The following is a 16,772-nucleotide window of genomic DNA, read 5'->3' on the forward strand; positions in this document are numbered from 1 at the left end:
GAGAATGGGACCTGGTTTGGGCAGGAACATTCAGGGGATCTGAAGGGTCAAGATGCTCATCCACCGAGATATGCCCATCCCAGCTCTCAGGGTTCCAGTCTTTCCCTATCAGGGCTCTGCTTTGACATGGATGCCTATCAAGGCCATGCATTTAGTCTTTTTTTTGCAGTTCTGCTACCCTGTGATCAGATCTTGGGCTTGATTTTATGAGTCTCTCCCACAGTTTCAGGAAATAAGACTTTCCCTTAAAGCCATAGCGGCTCTCTGGCTTTCAGAGCGTTCCATGAGTTGGTAATTAACTGCTCTGAGCCTGTCATTTTCTGTTTCCAAGGTCTCTGGTACCTGTCGTTAGCACTGTTTCCAAACTGACTACCACAGCTGCTTGCTCTCCCAGTGTCTCGCTCTCCACCCAGTTCACCCCAGTTAACCAAGTGAAAGCTTGGGTGCGATCGCATATCGAAGCTATTGCCATCTCTCTTATCACCAGCAAAGGACTCTATTGATTTCAGACAGCTAGGAGATACAACCCCAGAATCCATCCTGAGGACTTGCTTTCTTGAACCACTTGTGGAACCAACTGTCTTAGCTCTGTTTCTGTAAAAAACGGATCTGAAGCAAAGACTAAATCTGACTGAGAAGGCAGTAAGAGCGAGCGAGCGAAAAGGGGAATGAGGTGGGCTAGGATGAGAAGCGGTGCAAGACGGTGTGTTATCACGCAGGTAACTGCTTCACCACCCCCCGCAAAGAGCCCCGGCAGGTTACTCAGGAGGTATATCTGCTCAGCCATGCAGGACATCTCCAGACAGGCTGTGTTAGAAAATCATGACTCGGAACAGTCCACAGGAGGCAGGAAGGAAGGAGAGTCTATTTGCCCAGCTCCCTCTCATCTCTTGTTTCTCATTGGTCAAAATGTTCCCCAGAGGGAATTAATTCCCTCGGATTCCCCTCTGATGGCTGCTTAGAAGCCACATCCTGGCAGTGTGGCATTTCTTCTGATCCAGAAGTATTGGAAGAGTCACGGGCTCCGGACATGTGGTCAGCCAGCTTGGCTGTGCAGCAGCAGCCCAGAGGGACCTGACTGGGCAAGTGACTGTCAGTCCTAGGTGGCTGAACTACACAGATTTGGTTGGCTGTGCAGGGAGCTGCGGAGGCAGGAGAAAGGCAAGGTCTAGCCGGTGCGATTAGGCTCATAAGGTGTGTCTGATACATCCATCAATAGGCTATTAACACCAACAGGTGGTAGAGCTAGAAATATGATCATCGGGTTAGGATTTTGTCTTATTTATCTTTGAGACCCCAGCGACTGGCACTTGAATAATAAGATACCATCTGAACCCAGTTTTTCTTGTTCCAAACCTTCCCACTACATGTCTCTGCTATACCAGTTGTTATGCCATTGAATGGACGTGACCATGCCCTCAGAGGTTGGGCAGCTAGTCATCACGTGTCCCTGTTCAAGTTGCAAGTAGGCCCTGCCCCACTGTGTGCTATGTCATTCTTACTAACCATCTGAGCTATGGTTACCAAAGGGAAAGGGTGGGGGGATAAATTAGGAGTTTGGGATTAACATATATACACCACTATATATAAAATAGGTAACCAACAAGGACCTATACTCAATATTTTGTAACGATCTATAAGGGAAAAGAATCTGAAAAAGAATATACATATATATTTGTATACATAAAAGAATATATATGTATATATATATAACTGAATCACTTTGCTGTACACCTGAAACTAACACAACATTGTAAATCAACTGTAGTTCAATTAAAAAAATTAAAAACAAGCAGAAAACAACAACAGCAAAACCCCAAAACCCATAATCTGTCTGGCCTGTGTTCACTTGAGTGTCACATAACACAAAATACACAAAGAAATGAAGAACAGAGTTGGCTGGCCCACACAATTAGCACAATTCTCAAATGCAAAAGAATTCTGAACAAAAGGGTCCTTCTGCTTTCCAGTCCTTTCAATGGGACACTGCAGCTCACTTCAGAAACCTTCTTACCACCTCTTTGGAGAATTAGCCAAATCTCACAGCTCTCTTCATAGACCATTTCACTTGCCTCCCCACTGCACCCCATCTCCTGGGGAAAAGAGAACAGATAGTTGGATACTGGAGATGAAAAACAAAAGCGTTTCCCTCAACTGTCAGGGAGTCCTGAGGTGCCTGGGGCGGGAAGATGAACCGATAAGCCTCTCCGGTCCCTAGGATTTTGATTCAGGTAAAGCAGGAACCAGGCCCTGGTTTGACAGGGACATTGTAGTTGTTTGGATTTGGGCTGAGTCGGGACACTGGGAATCGATGCCAAGGACAGTGACACATGCCAGACATTCTTCGATGTTCACCAACTGGTCTGATCACTTGAGCTTTGAGAGCTCAGTTTTCTCCTGAGGGGTGGTTAGGCCATATTCTCATCCTCTGCATAGAGATCTGCATCCTGAAATCCTAGTCTCCTGGGACTTGAAACCCCTGGGGAAGCGAGGAGAAGGGGACAGATTTGAGAGATGAGTGAGAAAAGAAGGGAGGAAGAATGTTCGAGATGAGAAAACAGCTCACTCTCTGAGGCATGTTTTCTCCTAATCAGGAAATGAAAGCTGAGGCAATTATATATTGAGAGGATAATTCTCTTTCGATTCCCTAATTTTTTCTTCAAGTGTGCTTGTTCCACTTGAATTATTCAGATAATTTCCTGAATATTATTATTAGGTCCATTTCCTCTGTCTATCCAGACCTAAGTTTGTCTCCTTATGGAATCTATAAAGTCCTGGGCATGGGCTCTGTCTGCAGCTGTGCAGGACTGGTCCAGAATCCAGGTCTCCTTACCCAACACCTGGCTCTCAGCTACCCTCCAGCACCCGCCCCTCACCACGCCCTCCTCTGAAAGAGAAGTTCCAGGGTTAAGCATCCAGATAGAGATCTGTCATCAGTGGTCTTTGATGACTGCATTCTTAATTCGAGGTTAACTCAGCATTGCTGTCACAGCTGGTTCACTTCCCTCAAAGCTGGCAGGCTGGCCTGGAGTTTAAAGGGAAAGCATATTATGGCCAGGTTCCCAAGTGTCCATAAAAGAGGAAGTCAGAGGATCACAGAATCTTAGAGCCAGAACAGGCCTTGGAGAGTGAAGGGTCTGCTCTCCTCTTTTCATAAAGAGGCTAAGGCCCAGAACAGGCAAATGGCTTGTCCTGGATCACACAGCTTTGCCAAGTGATAAACCTGGACTTAGGGCCAGACCTCAGGTCAGTAATCTGGGGCTCCTCCTCACCTTGCTCTTCTTTTAAGAAATAAAAAGAAAAAGAAGAAGAAGATGCCTTTAAGGAAAAGGTGTTTCCCTGGAGAGTGTGGGAGGGTCTCCACTTCACCGTGGCTCTGAAGCATCTCTCCACCCTCTCCGAACTCAGTAGCTGTGACAGAACAGTGGGGACCTGGCTGACATCCCCGGTTTTAGTGTCGCATATCAGCTTGGGTTTAAAGGGACTTTATTAATCATGACTAATGTCAGAGGGTATATGGCTGTGTCCCCTTGTTAGTTTTGGGGAATTTGTAATGTAGGATTAAAAAAAAAAAAGATTTAATATGGTGCCGTCATGTTTACATGCCTGCCTGAACCATCCATCACTGCCCGGTAGCGGCAGGTGACTGTGTGCCCAGCCTTCTTCAGGGAATGCTGTCCTATGACAAGCCCTCCTCTACCTCAGGGCCACTTCTTGGGTGGCTTTAATTCTCCTCTGCTTCCCATAGTTGCTTCCCCCGCAGTGCCACGACCCCTGGGGAAACTCTGTCTTAAGTCCCAGGGATAAACGCTCCAGCCCCACGGCGCTCGCAGGACACGACAGCGATCGGATTTCGCGCGGCGGCCCAGCTTCCCCTACTCCTCACCCCTCCCGCCCGGGAACCCCGGGAGCCAATCAGAGCGTCGCGGAGCTCCGGGTTGTAGAGTCCCGCGCCCGGGACCCGCCCCTCTTTGTTGCGGTGGCCAATGGACGCAGTCGGAACATCGGCGGCTGCCCGGGTGACTCGGTTATATGTCACAGAATAACATTAGAGGATGGGACATGGAATGAGGCGACGGCCACAGCAGCCCCAGCAGCTCCCGCCACCCCCGCCGCCCGGAGAAGCCGTGCAGCCATGAGGCCGACCGTCCAGAGGTAGGGTCCGGGAGCTGCGCTGCGCCCTTCCTGCGCCCCGCCTGCAGCCATTTCCCCGGGGTGCCTGGCGCTGGAACTCAGGGAAGGGGGCGGGTGGAGCCACTGCCACAGGAGCCTGGGGGCCGGGGCCGCCCCTCGTCCGCCCAGCCTCGGGAGGGCTTCTTGTAAGAAACGCGGCCGCTTTTGCAAGCCGAGGATGTCGCTGGGCTCTCGCGGCAGCCCCGGGCGCTCACGTGCCGGCACGTTCTGGCTCGGCTCGGCGCTCGGCCACATCTGGCGACCAAGGGACGTGTGGAGCCTTGCGGGGACCTCCTGTTCCATCCCGCTGCACGAGCTGTCTTTCTTCTCCCTACCCCGTCCACTCCGCAGCCTTCACGCTCCTTGTCTTTCCCTCCCGCGGTTGAGGTGGGTGTGAAGCTTTGTGGCAAAATTCAAGTCGCCTTTCTAGGTAATTGCAGGGCTGGAAGCTCGTGTGCAATTCCCTGGTGGGTGGGTGGGCGTCCTGTCCGCGCGCGGGGGGCGCGGATAGGGAAGTGGGGACACTTCGAAGCCCCCCCCACGTCTTGGCCACGGCCCCCTCCTTGGTTTCTCCGGGTGTCCACTTACCCTTGGTATGTGCTGGGTCTCACTGATTTCAGGCACGGCCCGTAAGCGGAGTTCCAGGCGCCGCTCCCTCTTCGCGCGTCCTGTTGCAGCCAGAAGCATGGAGAAGGCCGCCTCCGCGGGGCGCTGATCCCCGCGCCGCGCCCGCGCTCACACGCCCCCTGCCGCCCTCCCCGCCCCTGCCCCACCATGACCGGCTCGGCGGCCGACACTCACCGCTGCCCCCACCCCAAAGGCGCCAAAGGCACCCGGTCCCGGAGCAGCCACGCGCGGCCCGTGAGCCTCGCTACTAGCGGGGGCTCGGAGGAGGAGGACAAAGACGGCGGGGTGCTGTTTCACGTTAACAAGAGCGGCTTCCCCATCGACAGCCACACCTGGGAGCGCATGTGGATGCACGTGGCCAAAGTGCACCCCAAAGGGGGAGAAATGGTGGGCGCCATCAGGAACGCCACCTTCTTAGCAAAGGTTAGTGGCTCCGAAGGAAGGGGGTGGTGTGGGCAGTGATGGGACCATTTTGCCTGTACGTAGCAATTTCCATTTTCCTGGTCCTGCTGCAAACTCCCTTCCCCTCCTCATTTTTCCCAACAGCCTCCACCCCCTTTGCTTAATTGAGATGTTTGCCTTGGACGTCTTAGAAATGGGGGAGGGAGAGAAAGGGGGCTTGTTGTCCTGGGACTGTGTGGTTGGCTTGTGCCAAGGTTTCTTTGAATCTGGAGCCAAATTCTATCATTTACTTAGCTCCGTGTACATCCTGCTTCAACGAAGACTGTAGCCACCAAGTAGCACCAGTGATGCCAAGAATGCATAGGCCCCCTGGGGATCCCACCCCGCTTATCCTCTTTGGAGTTTCTTGGTCCTCCTCAGTCCCCTCCTGGTAAATGATTTATTAGGCTATGAATGATTTTACAATCAACCAATCAGACTTCTCAGCGTGAATCATTCCTAGACTTTTTGCCAAATTTTTTTTTTTTATGACAGTGACTTTCACCTCTGAAACTTGCAAAGCAGTCAGCTCTCTCTTTTCCCAGCTTATCTGGGCTCTGAGAAAAAAGAGTTTTAACTATGGCTTAAAAGGGACTTTCCAGTACACATGATGAATGAATCTCACTGGATAGAGAAAGAGGCTCAGGAGTGCAACTCTTTCTACCTTGGAGAGAAGCCAGTGAGCCAACTGGGTTTGGTGGCCAAAGATAATGTTAGTAAGATGGAGGAAGATGTGCAGTGGTCGCTGTATGAAGCACGAAAATGCAAACTGGAGGAGAAATGCTGCAGAGCCTGGGGGTTGTAGCATGGCAGAGTGTTTCCCATCTATCCTGGGGACACTGGTATGGCCAAGAAGATTCCTGGACAGGTCTAGGAATGCCAGACCTGAGACCTGGAAGGCCATCTGGTCGAGCCCCCAACCTGGAGCATCTGGTGACCTGAGCATCTGAGCCTGCAGGCCAGAAAGCTGTGTGTGCCCTTGGGAAAAGTAACAGAGCCTGTAAGCTGCCTGCTGTAGTTGGTTATGGTGTTTTATTATCCTGCTGGTCAGTGAGATCTTCATCATGCCCAGCGAGAATCTTGCCTGCTTTTGTGTCAGCTATAACTACCCTTGCTGAGTCCTCCTTGAGGACTCAGAGCCTGAGAACAGCCCTGATACCGGAGTGCAGTTCTGACTTCGTAGTCTGTCCTCCCTTAAGTGAGCCTTTCTCATTTAGCACCCTTAGCACCTGCTTGCGGCTTCTGATTGTGGCTTCATCTTTCTCCCAACATTGTGGGTGGGGACCCCCTTTCTCTGTGGGAATCAGACAATGTCCGTGTTGGTAGAGACCAATCCTGTACCTCTCAGCAGAATCCCTTCCTCTTTCTGAAGGCCTCCTGGGAATGGGGGGCTTGTCGCGTCACAGGGTAGCTCCCAGGCCTGGCCAGATTTGGTCACTGGGAAACTCTTCTCTGACACTGAACAGAGCTCCTCCTCCTCCCCTTCTCGGTCACATGTCACCACTGATTCTTGTGCTCAAGAACCAAAGGGCGGCACACGTCGAGTTCCTGTGCTACTCATAACTCCCTCGAATGTTACGAGATGGTTCTCTTGGAGTAAGGAAAGGACTTGGAGCGAAAAAATCAAGGGATTGAATTCTGGATCTGTTTGTGCTATACTCTAGCTTTGTGGCCTAGGTCACTCACTTAAAATCTCCGGCCTTAGTTTTTTGACCTATAAAATGTGAGTAGATCAGATTCCATGTAAAGTTCCTTCCAACTCTCAAATCCCATGGTGTTATGACCCATTAGTCTTCAGGTTTCTAGTCATCTGTGTGACACTAGAGGTGCACTGGATTATTCTGTGTCTTCCTTTAATCGTCTTTGTCCACAGGTAGTTCCTTTCACCTTTTCTTATGTGTCATAGTTCTCAGATCAGCTCACTTTCCTCCTCCTCTTTCTAAGACAATTGCTAGTTTGTCATCAGTCAGTCCCCGAAAACATGAGCACAGTAAGAAACACAATATTCTAAATGTTGTCTGAGCAGCTTAGAACATAAATTACTACTTCCTGAGACCTGTACTTGATACTTCCGTTATTGTGGCTGAATTCTGCGTTCTTAAAAAATGAGCTTTCTTTCTTTCTTTTTTTTGAATATAGTGGCCATATCATATTGTACTTTCGTAGTAACCGGAAGGTCGCATGAGAACTGCCAAGCCAGGGCAACCCCAGGCTGAACATGGGCATCGGCTTTTTGAACCTAAATAAAGAGCTTCACATTTCTCTCTCTTACACTGCATCATAATGCTTGGTTCTCCATCCTCAATGCCCATCACAGCATCCTGTCTCTCCCTGGTCCTGGCATTCCCCAAACCCTGACCCCTGTGCAGGCCCTGGGATGGGAACAGCTTTGAAAGTTCCTGTTTCCAGGAGCCACTCCTCTCTGATTTGAGGGCTGTTCCTGCACTCAGCTCAGCAGACTTTTTCCTCTGGGGCCAAGTCCTTTTCTCCTTTAATCAGATCAGTGTCTTGCTGAGGAATTTGTACAGAAGGGGGGTGGTGGTGGAGTGGTGGTGGAAGGGTTGGAGAGTTTCAGGGAGGTGAACCTTTTTTTGGCAATTGAATTGTGGACTGAGAAGCAAAAGAAGTGGCCAGGGGAAGGTGTCAAAGGCGTAAGAGGAGGACTGAATGACACTTTCTTTGACCACAGGACATTTTGTTAGCAGCCGTGGTAATTTCTGCCTAAAGATCCAGGTGCCCCCACTGGGGAAAGGGGGACAGGTGTCACCTGTTCTGCAATCCTAAATTTGTGACTGCAGGCCTCTCCCCTGGTGGTTACTGGGTCTGAAGTTAACAATTGACTAGGTGAAAGCCAGGGCTTTTCAGGGATAGTGCAAGAAAGCAGCACGGGTCAGTTGGAGGATAGTAGAGGTTGGGAAGGGAGGGGCAGGGAGGATGGCTGGCCCAGAAAAAACAGCTGGGCCGACTAGGAAACAACACCTCCTGCTTCTCGACTGGCTGGAGCCCGACTGTCCTGGGGCAGACAGCCAGATGGATTCAGCAGGAAACACCAAGCCGTTTCTTGCAGACACCACGTTTTTGTTCCTCATTCTCACGCTGATCCCAAATTGGGAAATAATTCACATTTAGAGGACTCAGCTTTGTGGCAGTGAAGAAGTGTGAGGGCTTTGGGGCCAGACTTTGCTGCGGTCAGGGCTCCACTCCTGCCCCCTGCTGGCTCACACAGGCAGTGCACTTTCTCCCCTGTCCTGCGTTCAAAACCATCCATCCGTCCTACCTTCCTGCTCAGCCCAAGGTTGTGACCGCTGGACCAGGTCACCATCAACAGATTCCTGGCTGCTCCTGATGCAGGGGCCTGGGGCCCATCCTTGGCCCAAGAGTGATGTTCCATGCTCCCCCCCACCGCCGCCCAAGGTTGCCAGAGAAAATTCTTCTGCCTGGCACCTGCACAGTGTATATAATACATTTTCAGAGCAGGGACGGCAAAAGGCTTCACTTTCTCCTTGTACTTTCTTGTTAAAGACTTTTGGTGCCTGGGGCTCTCGATGCCTCCCTGGCTCCTTTCCTGGCTTCTCCCTTCTTTCCACGTGGTGATGCATGGTGATGATACACACCCGTGTCCTTCCACATCCCTTCTTGCATTCTTCTGACAGGGCATTGCATTTGGCAAGAATGGAGTGAAAGAGAGCCTGTCCACAAAAGCTTGCCTGTGGTTTGTTTCATTTTTCTTCTTGAACAACCATATTCCTGTCCACTCCCCTCCTTCCCCCTATTCCCTACCCTCAGGGACCCCACCCCCTAACTGTAGGCACAGTGCCTGTGTGGAGAGGGTGGTTTTGATCTGTGCCCTCTAGATTCTGCCTTCATCAGCTGGGCTGTGGCTTGAGATGGCTGGATGCAGGCGGCAGGAGGGAATCTAGAGGGACAGGGCCAGGGGAATTCTAGGTTGGAGTCTCAGCTGAAAGGGGGCAGGAAAATAACAGGAGAGACTCTCAGGACCCCAGTCAGGGAGGAGGAGAAAAAAAAGGAGTGTGCCCTGGTCTTTTCATGAAAGTTTGTACCAATTAATTTTCCCATCATGCCGTATGAGAGCATCGTCCCCAGCACTGAGTATCCACATTTCAGAATATCTCTGCTAATTGGAGAGGCAAAAAATGACATTTTGCAGTGGCTTTAATTTGCAGTTCTTAAATTGTTAGTGTGCTGGAACGTTTTTAAAAAATATTTATTCACTATTTGCATTTCTTCTTTTGTGAATTGTCTTTTCATGGCCATTTAAAAAATTGTGGTAATGTATAATTTACCATTTTAACCACTTGAAGTGTACAGTTCTGTGAATTAAATATATTCACATTGTTGTGCAACCATCACCACCTTCCATCTCCAGAAATTTTTCTTCTTCCCTGACTAAAACTTTGTACCCATTAAACACTGAGTTCCCATTTCTCCCTCCCCTCAGCCCCTGGCAACCACCCTTTTACTTTCTGTCTGTATGAATTTGACTACTATAGGAATCTCACATAAGAGAAATCGTCCAATATTTGTCCTTTTGTGACTGGATTATTTCACTTAGCATAAGGTCTTCAACGTTCTGGCATGTATAGCATGTGTCAGAATGTCCCTCCTTTTTAAGGCTGAATAATATTCCATTGCATATATGCTACATTTTGTTTATCCATTTATCTGTTGATGGACACTTGGGTTGCTTCCACCTTCTGGGGCCATTTTCTTTTCATTGAGGCCTAGAGAGTTTTCTTATCACTTTGTATGAACTCTTCATGAATTAAGGATATTAACTCATGGTCACCACATGTCCACAGGGGAAGTGGGTGTTTTCATCCTCTTGCATCAGGCTGAGAAGGCATCTTCGTGACGCTCCTGAGTTGAGTGTCTGGGGGCTCAGGCCCTGCTGATTCTGTTTTCCAGTTACTGAAAAGTGGAGACCATTCAGGCTCCCCCATCTAGACCTCTGAAAGCACACTGTTGATGAATAATGATAACACAGCTAACACTTAAAACACCGAGTGCCAAGCCCCAAGTTGTCTGCTTTATATATTAGGTCATATAATCCTCACAACCAGCTCAGAAGGTTTGAAGTAGGTGATATCCTCTCCTATTTTATCAGGAAGGAACCGGAGGCTTAGAGAGGCCGTGCAGCTTGCCCAGGGTCCACAGCAGTAGGTGACAAAGCAAGGACTCATGATTACACCCCAAGGAGCCTGCCTGGTTATGGTCCATCATCCTGTGGGGCCTTGGCAGACCGAAGTGCTGCTTGGGAGCTGCCCCAGCCTGAGCCCCAGCCTGAGCCCCCTCCAGCTGTCCTAGACGGCAGGGTGGGCTGTAGCCAGATGACATCATCCCCTCAGCAGTCTCGGCTTCTCTCCCACCGCAGCCCGGCTCCCCAGCTGGGGTCTGGGGAACGTGACTGCAGCTCCTGCACTCACTCTTAGCTGGGGCTGAGGTAACCAGACAGCTGTTTTTAAAAGCCCTTGGGCGCCACTGGGCTGCTATTCTGAGGACCGGCTGCTGCCTGACTCCCCCCATCATCTGGCTCTTGTGGGCTCCGCTGGGCTTGGGGGAGTTGAAATAACTTGGTGGTTGGCCCCCAAAGCCGACTCAGAGCCAGGTCACTCCGGCTTCCTCAGGGCTTTGGCCAAGGGACATCCCTCTGGGGATCCCGCGGGTGGCTGGTGATTCTCCGGGGCGTTGTCCCATGCTTGCTTGGGTAGAGGTATGCTCCTGCCTTCATAAACTCTGTCGTTTGCCACCTCCCTCTTGTACCTGGCCTAGAGCTTGGACCACTGGAGGTGGAAAGAAATGGTTGTTCTCGTCTCCCCTGCTTCCTCACTTCTCTGTGAAAGCTCTGGCACATTCTTATGCAGAATTCCAGGTGTGAGTAGATCAGTGGATGTTACTGCCAAAAGCAGGGACAAGCGTCCTCACGTTTGCTAGGTCGGAAACACCAGGACGCGCATCGTATTTTGACTCTGGGCTGGGCGGGGGTGTTGTGGGAATGGCCCTATAAGCAGATGTTCAGATGGGAACGTTTTGCTCCCAAAAATGACTCTCCAAGACAGGAATGTGATTTGAGTTGATATGTTGTAAACAAAATGTTTGCAGAACAGCTGTGAGTGTGTGCACACAGTCTCACATTCTCTCTCTGTCTTTCACACATGCAGTCATGCACACACACACACACACACTCTGCACCTTGGCTGTGAAATAGGATGTGTGACTAGTTCCCTTCTATTTTAAGTAAAAGCAGTGGAAGATGCAGAAGTATGAAGAGCCTCCTGCTTCAGGCCCGGGGGACCCCCTCGCCCTCCAGCTTGGCTGTGGGGCCTGAGCTTGCAGAGCTGGGGACAGAACTGGGGACCGTCCGTGGGCAGCGTCTGGCGCTGGTGCCCAGCCAGACTGCCCCGTGCTGTCCCTAAGTCTGTTCACCAGTGGCTTCACCTTCCATCAGCTAAGTACTAAATCCCCAGGGCCTTCCTTTCCCTGTTTTCTTAGAGGGTGGAACTAATCTGTCCTGTGGCCCCTTGTGCCCCTCCCTAAGCCGCTTAGTCCTCCTCTCCTTCCTGCCGGAGCTACAGACCCACATGGGCTGAGTGTCTCTGTCACCAGCGCCCCTCCCTCCACCCATCGGAGAGGCTGAGGTTAAGGGACTGGGTAACATAGAGAAGAAATAAAGCAGAAACTGCCGCCTTGCTTCCCAGGAGTGACTGGATTGGAAGCCCCTGCTTGTTCTCGCTCTTGGCCTGGTCGGCAGGGTTGCTCAGAGCTGGGTGGTGTCTCAGCTCTAAATTCCCGAGAAGAGGGACTTACGTCCCCCTTTTCAGTCCTGGCCCGCCGTTGCTCCCTTCCCTTCCCAGCGGGGGTTAGGACGTCATACCCTCCGCTGGTGAATGTTGACCAAGAGGCAGACTAGGAGATGCCCAGGCAGACTGGGCAGCCGGATGGGGTCAGAGGGTAAGATGGCTCACGAGTGAGAGGAGCTGCACTTACCTGGGAAGATTCGAGGCAAGAAGGGAGTCTTTCCTAATGCACTTGGGGCTGGACTCAGGGAATGGATGTGATGGGCATTGCAGGGGGTGGTGTTGAAGAGAAATGGCATGTGTGGCACCATGTTGCATTCCTTCGGGGCGCCATACATCTTGTGTTCAGTGGTGCCCTGGAGTGGGCACATACAATGGTGACACCAGACACGCAGCAAAAGTGTAGTCGTGCAGTAGAAGTGTGAGGGTTAATGGAGCACCTCTGAACCCTCCTGGACCAGGCCTGGGGAGGGGGGTACACTATAGGATATGGTCCTTGGCCTCAAGAAGGGCTGAGGCTCCCATGGGGAGGCAGGCGGTGTTCATGCCGCAACACACAAAGGGCCATAGAGAGCCGCTGCGACCCAGGGCGGAGTGTGTGCCAAGGGAACGCAGAGAGAGGACTGGCCGGTCTTGGGAGACCTTGTCCAGGAGGCACCAGTTGAACGGGTGCCCAGGCCAGTATGGCCATCTGCCCTCAGAAGTAGCTCTGCATCTCCTTGATAAAATGATCTCTCTCTACTTCCCTGCAGCCTTCAGTACCCCAGGTTCCCAACTACAGGCTGTCGATGACGATCCCAGACTGGCTCCAGGCAATCCAGAACTACATGAAGACACTACAGTATCCTTCCGACCAGGGTCTGAGCAGGCCCAGCCCGGGGACAGGCGTGATGATCGCACGCCTGGTGGCGGCTCTGTCCCCATCTGGTCAGCAAATGCTGTCTGAGGTTGGCGAGGCCGGGCACGGAGGGATGCCTCGATGTGACAGTCTAGAAGAAGTGACACTGGAGGACGTCATCGCAGTGATCAGACCCTCTCCGTTTAAGCAGGGTGTGGGCCGGGACGGCAAAGGGCAGCGAAGCGGCGGTGGGCAGCACACGCCTCTCTTCCTTCCATCTACTCTTTCTCCACCTCCTCCTCCTTGGTTATCCTTGGCTCCCTCCATCTGTCTTCCTGTACCAGCTTTCTTTCTCCCTCTTCCTTCCTAGTCTTTTTTTTTTTTTTTTTTTTTTTAGTGTATCTGTTTATTTATTTATGGCTGCGTCGGGTCTTAATTGCGGCACACGGGGTCTTCGTTGAGGCGTGCGGGATCTTTTGTTGCAGCATGTGCTCTTTGTTGTGGTGCGCAGGTTTTCCCTCTCTAGTTGTGGTGCATGGGCTCCAGGGCGCATGGGCTCAGTAGTTGCAGCACGCAGGCTTAGTTGCTCCGCGGCATGTGGGATCTTAGTTCCCAGACCAGGGCTTGAACCCGAGTCCCCTGCACTGTAAGGCGGATTCTCAACCACTGGACCTCCAGGGAAGCCCCCCTCCTAGTCTTCTGTTCCTTTTCTTTCCTTTCACTTTTTGGCCTGATCCTGACCGCTCATCATCTACAAGAGGCCCACCTGGCGTTGCCTTTGGCGCCTGGTGCCCGTGGTCCATTCTGCATGAGTGAATGGGGCCCTGGGCTGGGGGCCCTCTCCCCTCATGTGAGTTTGAAGAAGAGCTGAGAAGTCCTGTGGGTCCAGGCTGGGTCCAGACCAGCCAGCCTGTGGCCCCTTTTCTCTTCCAGTGTTCGCAGTCAGGATTACGTCTGTTCTGAGCGCCCATATGAGCTACGTTGTAAGAACCAAGGGGCAGGGTCAGATGGTCCCCTCGCCACGGCTGGTGGTTTATCAGGGATGGGAGTCAGACGGGAGCCGGGCCAACAGAGGTGTATGTGAGTGGGACAGGCCGTTTGCCCAAGCGAGTCAGTGAGCATCTCAGCTAAGCCAGCATCGGACCCCCTGCCGAGGCAGCTGCCGCCATCCTAGCCCCCAGCACATTGTTCAGGAGGTCTGCTGACCTCTGTCCTTCCTCCCTAAAGGCATAGAACTTAGCAGAAAGGATTTCACGGGGCGCTGCACACATGTCCCACATGCCTGGGAAGAGGCCTCCCCTTTCTGTGCTATAGGCAAGAAGCTTTCCTGTGGACTTTTGTGTTTTCCCTGAAGGTAAGGGTCCTACCAGATGAGAACTGCCTCTCGTTTGGGTGGGCAGATTACTTGATTAGCCTCTCAGTTCCCACTTCACAAACTGTGAACTCCCCTCCATGGCATCTTCCTCATAGAATCCTGAAGCAATATTAGAGAAGATAACACCAGCCTCCAGGGGTCAGGCGGACAGTTCTAGCCCACGGAAGGCTGATGTCGGTGCTGATCGCTGAACTGGGACCCCACGTGGGGAGTTCCATGTGGCCCAGAAGCATAAACTCCTGCCGGAGTCGACCTGGACCCTAAAAGCTGAGCCTTCCTGGATGTGATCGACTCCTCACAGAACGTTCCAGAAGGTGACAGAAATTAGCATGGCTCCCCCCTTCTATTTAGGACATGGTCTTCACAAGGATCATCTGGCTGGAGATTAAAGAGGACAAGCCTGGCCGCTGGGAATGCACTGATGGGGCAAATTTGCATGTGCTTTACATATCATCGGCTCATTCTCCCGTAAAGGCTGCAGCCCATTCTCAGTCCTGAAGGATCTGCTTTTTCATTTTTCCCTTCACTGACCCATGGTGATGGTCACTGAGCTGGTTCACTGACTGCAGAGAGGGCTGGAGAAGGGAAAGCACCACCATGCTGCTGGGATCAGGCTCCAGGTCATCTGGCCATTGGAGTAGCCTCTTTGTTCTACCTCCTGACCAGCCTTTTATTTAGTTCCTTGGGCCTTCCTACTGCTTTGTCCTGGATGCAGTGACTGATGCTAGGGTATGGGGACCGATTGGGGCCAGCCCTGACCACAGATGTCCTCAGCTGGGGACGGGAAAGGACAAATCCTGCCTTCCCTTCTGACAGCCTCACAGCGTTGGCCAGCAGGAGTGCTGACCTTGCACTGGGTTCTGGAAAGAGAAGTCACCACCCCCGAGCTCTGCTGTGTAGCGAGCAGAGGGTGAAGTCTCTCTCTCCAGGCAGCGTTTACAGGAGGCTCTCCTCCCCAGCTCACTCTCAGGGGCCCATAACTGTAAGGAACGGAGAAAGAATGGTCAGGTAGTTTTTTATTATTTTATTAGAGGTTTGTCTCACTCCATGCACTAGATGTATAAACTAGACGTATGAACAGGGGGAAAATTGGGCATATAAATAGAACTTTTGCCAATTGCATGCTACTTTAAACATACAAGGAATCTCACTATTTGAATGAAATCTTTGGTAAAGTGAAAAATCATTTCACAATGAGGCTACGTAGCCCTTCATTTTTCTCTCGTATCTCTAGGGTTTTGTATATTGTATTTTTTAAAAGCTGAGCAAGCCTGTATTGTTATTGGTTATTCTTACGGCTCATGCTGGTAATTTCCAAACGGTGAGCTTGTTAAAATCATCCCCTGGCCCTCACCCTAGAACTTCCAATTCGACAGTCCCAGGTGGGGCGACTCTGACATCAGGGGCTAAGACCATGGCCTGAAATCAGAATCTCTTAAGGATGGAGCCCAGAATCTGCTTATAACAAACTCTCCAGGTGATCGTTACATATGTTTGTGTCTTAGCGGCCAAGCACATCTTTGCCTGGAGAGGAATCCCAACCCTTGTCGGGAGGGTGTGCAGTGCCTTGAGGTGATCATTGCAACTTTCTGCAGCTGCTCATACCACTGTAGGGGCACACATCGAACCGCATACTTCCTGCCTGGGCTACAGGTTCATGCTTCATTAGCACCTTCCCAATATGCACTTTTTCTATAGGATTTTGTTTGAGGCAGGAAAGAGAAACATGTAAAACAACTTTTCTTCAGGCTCAGAAAAAAATCAAGATCCAGTCTCAGAGAGCCTGGTGTCTGAGAATCTCCAGTCTCCTTCAGAATGAGCTGGTGCAGGCTTGCCAGTCCCTGAGACCTTGTGGGCAACCAGCTAAATCCCAGTTTGTGGATAATGCTGTCTTCTTCTCCGATCTAGTAATGTCAAATATCAGTCCAGGCATGAAAGGAAAGTGCTATCTCCACAGTAAGCTCTGCTGCAGAGTCTGCGCTCTTGAGAAACCCTACAACCACCTATCCACCTTCCATCCATAACCCTTCCATCCTTCCTTTCACCCATCCATCAACCTACCTTTCTATCTGTACATTAATCCATACATCCACTCTTCTATCAATTCCATCCTTCCTTCCATCCACCCATCCATTCACTTATTCCTCATTTATTTAATAATACTTGCTAAATGGAATATGTTGGGCTTGTGCCAGGCTTTATGGGTGGCACAAAAGATGATAAATGGTCCCAACTCTCAAAGGGCTTGTAGTCTAGTAGGTGAATTAAGACATGTAGTCAACTAAACAAAATACAGAGCAGATTGAAAATAGCTATTGTATAGATCCAAGGTGCTTTGGGGCCTAAGTTAGAAAGTAGATTTCTAGGGCAGGACAGAGAGGAGGGAAGATACTGTGGGCGATCTTCTGGCTACAGGCCACCTTCTGGAAAGCCCCCACTTCCTCATCCCTTTGAGAAATCCCTCTGCTGGATTACTGGGACCTTTGGAGTTTTCTGTCACTTT

General features: G+C 51.1%; 1 protein-coding gene across 2 annotated transcripts in view; it reads left to right on the top strand.

Annotated features, from left to right (window-relative positions):
- Positions 1-4,947: 4,947 nt before the first annotated feature.
- Positions 4,948-16,772, top strand: part of VASH2 (vasohibin 2) — a gene marked incomplete at its 5' end in the record, with an annotated part of 35,933 nt that continues 24,108 nt past the window's right edge. For both annotated transcript variants that reach the window (XM_082471955.1, XM_082471956.1), the window contains 2 exons: positions 4,948-5,223; positions 12,809-12,897. In XM_082471955.1, coding sequence (XP_082328081.1) covers positions 4,948-5,223; positions 12,809-12,897 — 365 coding nt within the window. The remainder of the gene's footprint in view (positions 5,224-12,808; positions 12,898-16,772) is intronic.

Source organism: Balaenoptera physalus, assembly GCF_965194825.1.
Source record: "Balaenoptera physalus genome assembly, chromosome: 1".
NCBI classification, from domain to species: Eukaryota; Metazoa; Chordata; class Mammalia; order Artiodactyla; family Balaenopteridae; genus Balaenoptera; species Balaenoptera physalus.